We start from the raw sequence: 11913 nt of genomic DNA, 5'->3' as shown, positions 1-11913 counted from the left end.
TGCGTGCATGCCCGCGTGTTCCCAGACCGCAAGGAATCAAATCCGCCCGCCGCCCGACATCTCGCCTCGCCGCGGCATTTCCTCAAACGCCCCGCTCACAGCGCCCATGGGCTCCCTTCCGGTGCCGGCCTCAACGGAATGCACCCCGCAGGGGCGCGCCACGGTGTCGGCGTCGGACCTGGCGCCGCTCTTCTCCGCGCAGCGCCGGCACCTGGACCACTTCTTCGACCGCCTCGACATGTCGCAGGCGGCGGCGTTCGCGCAGGTGCTGCTCGACGCGCCGGGCGCCGTCTTCTTCACGGGCGTCGGCAAGTCGGGCATCGTGGCGCGCAAGACCGCGCAGACGCTGGCGTCGCTGGGCTTCGCGCGCGCCGGCTTCCTCGCCCCCGTCGACGCGCTCCACGGCGACATCGGCGCGCTCTTCCCCGGGGACGTGCTCGTGCTCCTCTCCAAGTCCGGCGCCTCCGACGAGCTGCTCGCGCTCGTACCCTGCGCGCGCGCCAAGGGAGGCTACCTCGTCTCGGTCACCTCCGCGGCCTCGGGGGCCGACTGCCCGCTCGCCGCGGCCTGCGACCTCAACGTCCACCTCCCGCTGCAGGGGGAGGTGTGCCCCTTCGGCCTCGCGCCCGTCACCTCCACCGCCATCCAGATGGTGTTCGGGGACACCGTTATCGCCGCCATCATGGAGGCAAGGCGACTCTCCAGGGACCAGTACGCCTCCAACCATCCTGCTGGCAAGATCGGCAAGACCCTCATTTTCAAGGTCATCGATCACCTCTAACCCTAACATAAACAGGCTGCAGGCATTACAGTTACTTGTTTTTTTAGAAACGCTCAATTAGACACCTTATGCCGACACACGGCGTGAGACATCAGATCCCAGAGACCCAGACGCTTTATCGCTGCTAAGATTCCTTCACCGTTGTGTCGGTGGCGGTGGGATCGGTTCAAAATTGCCTCCATTATACGTTCATTATGATTCCAATAGTTTTGTCGTTATCCAGCAAACATTTTGTTTCTATTTGTGGCTCCCTATCATGGTCTCTTTTTTTTGCATATGAAGGTGGTGTTTGTTTTCTAGCGACTAATTTTTAGTCTCTTCATTTTATTCTATTTTAGTTACTAAATTGATAAATACGGAAGCTAAAACTCTATTTTAGTTTTCATATTTATCAATTTAGTGACTAAAATAGAATAAAATAGAGGGACTAAAAATTAGTCTCTACAAACCAAACACCTCCGAAATCTTATTACTTGTCGTTTTCAGTCCTGGTTAAATGCGCTTTATGGTTGGATAATTTTGTCAATATCGAACCGACATATTTTTCTGTTTATTTATGGTTACCTGCCGTGGTCCTTTTTATATGCAAATGCCATTTTGTGTGAGTTTTTTCGCTGTTGCAAGAAAAACAAAAACTAAAAAGCACCTGATCATTTGTGTGTATTATTGATTCTCTAACAGTGGCAATTATTAACAAGCTACATAGCTCTGGGTGATGTGTAAGCCCAGCTGTTTATGACATGGCATATTTGAATGAAAGCCCTATTCATGTGCCAAGTAGTTACTGAAAATGAAAAAAAAAACTTAGATCTTGTCTTCCCAGTTATCTGATTTCTGTGAGTGTTGTTTGATCCAGCATCAGCGTGTGTAGGTTGTTAGGCTTGTCTTTTAGACTCCTTGTTCTTACACAAATACCCTGCAGGTTAAGGATGTCATGAAGAAACAGAATGAACTTCCCCTGTGCAAGGAGGGAGATATGATAATGGACCAACTCACCGAGCTCACCAGTAAAGGTTGTGGTTGTCTGCTTGTGGTTGATGAAGAGCATCATTTGATTGGGACCTTCACTGATGGTGATCTCCGCCGGACACTGAAGGCAAGCGGGCCAGCTATCTTTAGTCTCACAGTTGGAGAGATGTGCAACAGGTTTGTGAACATTATTGACTTGCTATATTTTTACCCGGCTTGTACGAATTCCTTCTCTCTTAAGTACAGCAGTGTAGGATACTGAGATCTTTTCAGTACATCTGGAATTCGAAAGTGGCAAAGTACAAGCAGTACTTTTTGTTCTTTTCGTATTTTGTTTCCATCCTATTTCTGAAGTATTGTTGTTTTACAAACCATATAAATTCGCATGTGTTGGTCTTTACAGATTACAGTAGTAGCTGTACTATGAAAAAACAAGTCTCTCTCTCCCTAAAATAGCTGAGTTTCCTATACCCTTGATACACCATGCTTACAAGTTAAATTCAATATAATATACCAAATTTTTTATTATGCACTATCATTATGTAGCTCTGGGGTTCATTATTTTTGCAAAACTGTTTGTGTGTATAGCTGTTCTATGTTTTATTGATAACAAAGTTTTTGTTCTGTCAGCAGCAGTATACTTAAATATACAATAAACAGTTCTGAGTGAGAATAAGCAATTTTCTTACTACCCCCGTTTTGTTTTTCAAGAAGAGTTGGTTTTCCTTGCTCGGTTCTGTTAATTTCTCATATGAACTTTGTTTGCACGTTCATCGTTCAGGCTTTGATGTAAGATACACTATCAAAGAAACAAAATTATGTCTCATTATCAACCTTGATTCAGAGTATCTCTCCTTCTTTTTCTGATCATTCAAGTCGATACACCTGGCTGCATATTCGCCTGTTCATTGTGACATTAAATGGGAAATAAGTGCCTTTGGTGGTTCAATATCCATTGTTTTGTGTAGATAATGCTCAGTTCCAGACATTATATTTGTGGTGTCACATCTTCTATTGTATCAGTGGAACTTGTTCCTAGTCTAAGCCAGATGCTAGAGTCTTGGTCTAACTTAATTGCGTTATCTAACAGGAATCCAAGAACAATCACTGCAGACGCAATGGCTGTTGAAGCCATGGAGAAGATGGAGTCACCACCTTCACCTGTGCAGTTCTTGCCTGTTGTGAACGACAACAACGTCGTGTGTGGAATCATCACACTGCATGGATTGGTCTCTGCCGGCCTGTAAACTTCTGTGGCACCATCACCTTCTGCTGGACTGTAAGCTGACGTGCCAGCTTACCCAGTTCATACAACAAGTGGTTCTGTCGACTCCTCTTCAGTGTACGCTTATGTATAGTGGTGGATAAGAGGAATATGGTACACTGCTGTTGGTTGTTTATCAATGCTATCGTTTTGTACTTTAATCTAAAATGCCCATTTCCTTGGTTTCTCTTAATGCATCCTGGCGTGTGATGCGTAGAATGCCGATGCGTAACCAAGCACAGACATCGTCGACAAGCAAGCGTAAAACAGCTCGACTCGACTAGAAATATGCCTTTAGTAGGCGTGATATAGTTATACATGCACTGAACAAATACAATGGTTCATCGTGCTTCATCTAGCCTTAAGTTCCAGAAATCTAATGCGGTCGGCAGACAGTGTTCTAAGAGATTGTTCAAGCACACATACTTTGCAGCAGCAACTTGTACTGGTGCCCAAAGCCAAAGGCCTCCATCCTCTAGCAGGGAGCTTCACCTCTCCCATTCGGAATCCGGGTGTGGACGCTCTACCGTGGGCCTGCTGCTAGCTGGAGGAGCTGGAGCTGGATGGTGATTGGTTAAAGCCTGGTCCCAACCCATAATATGTGGCAATGCAAACTGCACGAATACAAAGGCCAGGCAGTCAGAAAGTATAAATAGAGGGCTATACAATATATACTCCTGCTAGAAAGTAAGCAATTCAATTAGTGAACAACAATGGTTATGCGCAAGTAGGGGTGGTATGGATCACGATCCAAATGTTTCTTCACGATAAGTTTGAGCCTTTAAATTATTTTAGTCCAAAAATGAATAGAAATAGAGCACAATCCTAAATCCGATTCGATCCTTATATTTTGTAGTGTAAAATTTAGAGCGCATTTACCACTCCTATGTGCAAGTGTCAAAGCATTCATGACTCAGGCACACACCAATCATTTTCATTTTTCAACAACAACGTAAAGTTCAGTAGCATTGAAAACTCCATACGCCTGAAAACACTGACACAGATGAACTTCATGGCGATGCTGATAAGTTTTTTCATGGCTCTCGTAACATTGATAGATAAGAAATGGAAGCATTGAAACTTACACTCAGAGTTGTGCGGATCACAGCAAACTCAGCTTTTGTGATAGGGACTGAAAGACGATCATTAGTCCTCTCTGCACTGTTCACAACGGCTGCAAAAGAAATGGTGCATTTCCGAGGAAAACCAATCAGCAGACAGAGGAAGTGTTAACGAGGTACAACAGAACATATCAGATAAAAGAACATTGATGTCACACTGTGATGGTAAGTGCTCGCTGGTTATAGCACAAAGCATTTCCTTTTTCATTTCAGGAAGCTGCTTTAACAGTGGCAAAAGCTCCAACTTAATACAAGAGGCTGTCTAATCAATGGGCAATGCCTCAATAGCGTTCACAAGATTCTCGTATGTCCTTTCCGGTAAAGCTTTTAGGCTAGCAGCAGTGCTCATCAAATGCCTAACTATTCACAAAAATAGGCAGTTGAACCCAAAATGAAATAAGAGTGCCACTTACTTATATTAACAAAGTATCCACTGTCACTGCCAAGTGGAGTGATCGACAGCGATTTTTTCACCGTTCCTTCATTACTTGATGCGCAAAAAGAGTAGAGTTAGATAGTGGATACATAAGTTCTGTCTGATCTTTTGTGTTCATGCAGTACCACCACAAACCTTGATTTCATGGATGGGTCATGGAAAAATTCACAGGATTCAGCAGGCCCAAGACTTATCAGGCTTCCAACTTCAGTAGGTGACAGAGCAAAGAGCTACATAACAGATATTTCACAATCACAAAATTAAGGCACATGTGGTTGGAAAAATACTAATAGGTCTTATATTTTTTATAAAAAAAAACTCGACCTACGGGGGTAAGACAGCCCTCGAACATTGTATTAAGAAGAAGACATTTTCACACGGGTCGAGTAAACCCCCGAACCCCTAGCTCACCCATACACATCGGCACTGTAACCCATGTGAGAACGATTGCAACCGAGGGTGGGCTTTAGACATGTGCTCGTTGAATGGTCGAGGGGATTTTTTAACCCTAGCCTGAAATTCACTCCCATGGGTGATGGGTGAGTCGAACCCATGACTTGAGTGCTATTCAGACCACTTAACCAGCTCAGCTAGATGCACTTTAGCAGGTCTGATATTTAGAATAGCTATATTCACGAGCAAATAAACCGCACAAGAAAACAATGAGTACCTGTTTCTTTGTATAGTCATACTTCCTTTGTCCAACAGCAGGAAAGAAGGTCAGCATTACTGATCCATTTTTGCTCACTCGAGATCCTCCGGACTAATAAAACAGAGAAACTATGATGTGGAGGAAGAACAATATATGGCCAAAAAACAATCAAATCCAAAAGGAAACATACTTCTAATTTGCTGAAACTTGGCAGTATAGGATGTATAGAAAGTGCAGCCTTTCCCTTGAACACGGTATAACTTGCAAACTTTTTGCCAGACAAGTTCCCTGCTTATAAAAGGATTAACCAAACATCAATATTGAGGTTAGCACTAAACATGCAGAAGGCTGGTTAATAACAAGAACAGAGACAAAAGCTTCACCATCAAGATTTGTTGCTGCAGTGGAAACAGCTTGTTGGAATGTCAATGAACCACTCCAAAGAGATTCTTTTAGATCAAAACCCCTCCTGTAAAGGAAAACAAGCTTTAATAGCTTAAAATAGCCATTTAACTCATAGATTCATGGATTGAAAACTATAGTAGTGTCAGATGCTGGACTACATCCAGCTGGCAAAAAAGGCTGCAGAAACATACCACAGCAAAAGGAATGGCTTGAATAAGTAATTTCAAGGTTCAGTGATTTTTTTTTAAAAAAAAATAGACCTTTGCATGATGTTAGTCATCAAGCAGTCAGCAGTGTACATTTGATACTTGGTAAAATCTAAAATGTGAGCTACACAAACATACCAGAGCTGAAAAACAACAGAAACGGTCATCTGTGTATAAAACAGCCAATTTTCAGCATGACTTGCATTCTCATAATTACATAGCAGCATCAAGTCCAATGATTCAATCATAACAAAGTTCTTCGTAGAGGCGAGTTTGATCTTGATGATTTCACATTTTGCATAACAAGATTAACCCTTCATTCTTCATTCATGGCATTAGGCACATCAACTAATCGACACATTACACTTCAGGCAAATTGATTTAAACAGGGGACACATGTAATCATAACTTGAATAATGGGAACCATGATACTATTGAACAATAACTCCGCTCACTAAAAGGGGGAAATAAGTAATGTTCATTCACGTCAGCCAGCTAAGGCCGTCTCAAACCTCTAAAACTAATAGTTAGCAGCTAAAATTAGTTGAGGTTTAGAATGGGTCAGCTAATGGATCAACTAATTATTAGCTATACCCCTCAAATAGTTATTAGTTTAGTTATTAGTTGCTAGCTGCCTCAACCCAGCTAACAACTTATTAGCTGGCTAACAATTAGCTCCAAAGGTTTGGAACAAGGCCTTAAGTCTTGTGATCGTTCATCACCCCCAGGATATCGCACAGGAGTGTGCACAATCCGCACGCGCAAGGGAAGCGGGGAAATCCTCCTTTACAGCGAAATCTGAACCTACCAGAAAAGACATCGTCGAGGAAGCGAGGTCAACAAGAACGACACGCTTGTGCATAAACCCTACCCCTAAACCCCCCACCGAAACCCCGGGCAGAAGCCACCCTGACTACAGTAGCAGGCGTAGCAGTACCGTACGCGCGACAGTTCACCCGATCGAAAACCCATGCTAGTGGCTCCAAGAGCGCCGAACATCGCGCCCGGTTAAGCACATCTGCACATGGATAAAGGAATGGCACCGCGGCGGCTGCCGCTCCGAAAAGCGGGGCGTGGGGAGCGATAGAGTTAGGGAGGGTCGCGGCTCACCTGCAGGCGGAGGGGAGGAAGCGGGAGAGCCGCAGCATCGTCTCGTCGCCTCGAAGGTCGCCGCGGCCGAGGTGAACGGAGCGAGCGCCGCGGACTGGGGGAGGAGAGGGAGCCAGTGAGTTTCGTCCCACTGAGGCGCCGAAACCTAAGAAATGGGCTATCATGCTAGCGGGCGTGTTTGAATACGCTAAAAGTTTAAAAGTTTAGACCTAATATTAATAGCTAAGAGTGTTTAAATGCACTAGAATTAATAGTTAGATACTAGAATTAGCTGAGATATTTGAACAATCTAATCCCTCCGTCCTAGTATATAAGTTGTAATCACATCTGATTTAAAGGCCAAGAAATACATTTAATTATCACTATATCACTGTATCGATGTACATGTGTATCAATATATCACGTCTTATGGTGTGTTTGGTTAGCGGGTTGACGCGGGTTTGAACAGGTTCAACCCACAACAACTCGTGTTTGGTTCAAAAGGCTCGCGGATTAGGTTGGTTATAGGTCGAAATACTTATTGTAAATGTGGGTTCTAGTGATTCCTAAAAAACAAGCGAACCATTTCGACCCACTTCCTCTCCACCCTCTCGTCACCCATGCATTATCTACTCGAGACCAGCACAGGAGCGTGTCGCCGCTGCCGGCCTGCTGGGACGAGGGACCCCGCCGACCTACCCTCTTACTTCAATCCCCACCGCCTCCCGTTGTCAGTCCCCGCTGGCCTACCCTTCGATACCGGCGTGTTCTCTAGTAGGCACAACCCGCGAGCCTTGCTAGTGCTGTTGTCGAACAGGGTCAGTATTCGTCACCGCCTAGACAAGTCTGCTAGTGATGACAAATGTTTCAAATTCAATGAAATGCATCTTGATGTTGTTGGGATGTTTCTTTACTTATGACTAAAATGTAACACTGAGAACTCGTCACTAAAATTTACGACTTAGTCCATAATTGTTTTAATTTATTTATACCTTATGCTTATAGGTTCCTCAAATATTAAAACAGTGTCATTTTTATTTTTGAATGATGTCATATCATTAAATTGAAGATGTCATTCTGAGTGTGGTAATATGATCAGGAATGTGACCATATTTAGTCCATCCATCACCACGAAATAAACAATAGATGGTGCAGCGCTAACCCACTTTAACCCTGTAATCAAACAAAAAACTAGGTTCAATCTGTCACTAAAACCAAACAAGAAACGGGTCCAACCCAACGACACGCTTTATTTAATTATCATTTTTCTTTGCTATTCATATGTATATTATAATACATTGTTTTTATACGTTTAGATGAAATATTTCAATTACTCATAATACTACTTTATTTTTATACTCTATGCGACGATGTTTCCGTTTTTAGTCCGGATCTGATCCATTATCGATTTATTTCGTTTATTTTAGTTAATTTTCTTCATCCCGCTAGTCGCGTTTTTTTCCCGTTTTCAATGGTCTCGTTTTCGACCCAGTTTCCGAAATAAAATGTGAAAATATAAATAGGAGAGAAAGACTATTTCCACCAACCCTGTTCGTTTCCATCCTTAGTTACCATCCCTAGTTAGGATGTATCAACCTATAAATGAGTCTTGTTCACATTATGTTGTGTTAAGCATACTAGTAAAGTGCCTATACATCTATTGTTTTTATTTATACTTGAGTATAGAATATAAAATATAAAGACATATGTTTTGTTGGCTAGACAAGTATGTATATAGGTTTATGATCAACAATTATGATTCAAATCTTTACTAGGTCCGTACTCGTGCGTTGCTACGGAAGTAAAAAATTTATATAAAACATAGATACGGAACGACAAACATCACTATTATATCCAGAATCCGTGTGGCAAACATTATTAATATAACAAAAATTATTTCTGAAGAGTGAATATAAAACTTTTAATGACAGGTGCCCGTGCGTTGTAACGACATACAAAATACTCAATAAAATGTTAGTGCACAATAATTACATAAAAACGAACACCACATATATTATAGGCATTGCAATGACACACAATTAAATGAATGACTTTGTAGATTAGACGACGATACCTTCACATATGACATTGATCGACAACGCCAGTTTGGAAAAGTGTTAACTCTTTCATGCATATGATCGACATATAGGATTAGTCTTTGGTCCAACTATTTATAGAGAGAGTAACATTGATTGAAGGATGCAAACGTATTAAAGTGTTAGCGATCGAGATCTTTGGAAAATGGCAGTAGTGTCTCCAAAGAAGTTTAGAGAACTAAAGTTTTTTGGTCTTCTTTCGGCCACAAGAACAATATTAGTTTTTCTCAGAACCTATAGGAATATCTAAATGATCTTGAGTACACAACCACAATCTCTATTAGGTCGAATAGGAAACATGTGAATTAGCATAGAGCGCAAAATGAAAACTTGGAGAAAAATCATGTCTTGCTTATAATGGATCTCAGCTTCTTGGAGCTGCTCTTTAAGAGTTGTTACTTGTAGTTCCAGCTCACGCTGTTGCGACGATCCCCTGAATACTTCCTGAAAGTGCCCCATTGTATCTCCCTCACAGAAGCATATTGTTCCTAAAAAAGGAAAAAAATCATGTCAAAATTGTCTCCAACAAATTTTGAAGAGAGAATATTATAATGATTTAATCCGCCTAGTTCCTGAGTCACATAATGCTAGGAGTATTGAGCACAAGGCATTATAGAAGGTGTCCCCTTTATTTCCAGTATTATAACAAATTGGGACAAGTTAACATATATTGTTTCTCAATAATTGAAATAGGAGGTTATATAAGGAAAACCAAGACACATAAATTTCATCTCTAAATAGTAGGAGGCTATATTTACCCCTAATCTAAAAAGGAAGGAAATTATATTTGTCGATCCCTTATTTGCTCAGTAATAACAATACGGCTTCAAAATAGAGCAATACAACATCAGCAATATATTTAATAATACCAGCTACCTGATTTGCTATGGTAGAGCAATACAACATAGAAAGCTGGTCGACTATTCAAATGCCTGCTCAAAAGAATTTCAATGGAACCAAGGGCCCACCGAAGACTTGATTCAAATGATACGAAAGGTTGATAGGAGCAGATCCCTTGAAAGCTGGTCGCTTAGGCATGCGGTAGATTGATCGCCAGCCTTGAGCATGAACATTGATTCTAGTGAGAATGTCTTTTGTAATAGAACTGTCGGCGTTTCGAGACCGGGGGGGTCCCTGGGCCGACGAGTGAAATGTCGCCGCGTGCCCCAGCCCAGATGGGTCGGCGCGAGACGGAGCACGAAGGGGGGGGGGGGGGGAAGGCAGCCGAAGCGAGAGAGAGAGGTGGAAATCCCGCGGCCTTCGTGTTTGTCCCGCGCCCAGGTCGGGTGCGCTTGCAGTAGGGGGTTACAAGTGTCCACGCGGGAGGGGAGCGAGCGGCCTCACGCGAGCGCCTGTCCCGTCCTCTTCCCCGCGCGGCCAACCCTCTCTAAGAGAGCTCTGGTCCTTCCTTTTATAGACACAAGGAGAGGATCCAGGTGTACAATGGGGGGGTGTAGCAGAGTGCTAACGTGTCTAGCGGAGGAGAGCTAGCGCCCTAAGTACATGCCATCGTGGCAGCCGGAGAGGTTTTGGCACCCGGTTCGTGTGGTGTCGTGGCCGTCGGAGGAGCGCTGGAGCCTGGCGGAAGGACAGCTGTCGGGGCTGTCGAGTCCTTGCTGATGTCCTCTTGCTTCCGTAAGGGGACTGAGAGCCGCTGTCGTCATAAAGCGTGTGGGGCGCCATCATTGCTTGTCTGGCGGAGCGAGCCAGACGGGACGCCGGTCTTGTTTCCCGTAGCCTGAGTCAGCTTGGGGTAGGGTAATGATGGCGCCTCCTGTTGACGTGGTCGGTCTGTGCCCTAGGTTGGGCGATGTGGAGGCTCCTCCGAGGTCGAGGTCAAGTCTGTCTTCCGAGGCCGAGGTCGAGTCCGAGCCCCTGGGTCGGGAGAGGCGGAGACCGTCGGCTGAGGCCAGGGCTGAGTCCGAGCCCTAGGGTCGGGCGAAACGGAGTTCGTCGTCTTCCGGGGCTGAGCCCGAGTCCGAGCCCTGGGTCGGGCGGAGCGGAGTTCGTCGTCTTCCGGGGCTGAGCCCGAGTCCGAGCCCTGGGTCGGGCGGAGCGGAGTTTGCCGTCTTTCGGGGCTGAGCCCGAGTCCGAGCCCTGGGTTGGGCGGAGCGGAGTTCGCCGTCTTCCGGGGCTGAGCCCGAGTCCGAGCCCTAGGTCGGGCGGAGCGGAGTTCGCCGTCTTCCGGGGCTGAGCCCGAGTCCGAGCCCTGGGTCGGGCGGAGCGGAGTTCGCCGTCTTCCGGGGCTGAGCCCGAGTCCGAGCCCTGGGTCGGGCGAAGTGGAGTTTCCTATGGTGCCTGAGGCCGGGCCTGACTGCCTGTCAGCCTCACTCTGTCGAGTGGCACAGCAGTCGGAGCGGCGCAGGCGGCGCTGTCCTTCTGTCAGGCCGGTCAGAGGAGCGGCGAAGTGACTGCGGTCACTTCGGCTCTGTCGACTGGAGGACGTGCGTCAGGATAAAGGTGTCAGGCCACCTTTGCATTAAATGTCCCTGCGATTTGGTCAGTTGGCGTGGCGATTTGGCCAGGGTTGCTTCTTGGCGAAGACTGGGCCTCGAGCGAGCCGGAAGTATGTTCGTCGCTGGAGGGGGGCCTCGGGCGAGACGGAGATCCTCCAGGGTCGGCTGCCCTTGCCCGAGGCTAGGCTCGGGCGAGGCATGATCGAGTCCCTCGAATGGACCGATCCCTGACTTAGTCGCACCTGAAAGGGAATTAGGCTTACACCTAGTTCCTAAAGAATTTTGGTGGTTGAATTGCCCAACACAAATAATTGGACTAACTAGTTTGCTCTAGTGTATAAGCTATACAGGTGTAAAAGGTTCACACTTAGCCAATCAAAAGATCAAATATTGGATTCAACAAAGGAGCAAAGGGCCAACCGAAGGCACCCTGGACTG

At 45.2% G+C, this 11913-nt stretch overlaps 2 protein-coding genes across 2 annotated transcripts; one reads left to right on the top strand and one right to left on the bottom strand.

The window, feature by feature from the left end:
* LOC100384615 (putative arabinose 5-phosphate isomerase) lies at window positions 1-3178 on the top strand. The gene is made up of 3 exons (NM_001177113.1): window positions 1-763; window positions 1704-1927; window positions 2841-3178. The coding sequence occupies exons 1-3, from the start codon at window positions 8-10 to the stop codon at window positions 2995-2997; spliced, it is 1137 nt and encodes a 378-aa protein (NP_001170584.1). The 5' UTR covers window positions 1-7; the 3' UTR covers window positions 2998-3178.
* Window positions 3179-3277: 99 nt separating this feature from the next.
* On the bottom strand, window positions 3278-7047 carry LOC100286229 (uncharacterized). Its single transcript, NM_001159117.2, has 8 exons — window positions 6945-7047; window positions 5607-5692; window positions 5414-5511; window positions 5242-5334; window positions 4707-4801; window positions 4549-4622; window positions 4100-4188; window positions 3278-3628 (listed from the first exon to the last, which is right to left on the bottom strand). The coding sequence occupies exons 1-8, from the start codon at window positions 6980-6982 to the stop codon at window positions 3503-3505; spliced, it is 699 nt and encodes a 232-aa protein (NP_001152589.2). The 5' UTR covers window positions 6983-7047; the 3' UTR covers window positions 3278-3502.
* Window positions 7048-11913: the final 4866 nt, after the last annotated feature.

Source organism: Zea mays, chromosome 4, assembly GCF_902167145.1.
Source record: "Zea mays cultivar B73 chromosome 4, Zm-B73-REFERENCE-NAM-5.0, whole genome shotgun sequence".
Classification (NCBI taxonomy): domain Eukaryota; kingdom Viridiplantae; phylum Streptophyta; class Magnoliopsida; order Poales; family Poaceae; genus Zea; species Zea mays.
This window is presented reverse-complemented; position numbering and strand designations above follow the sequence as displayed.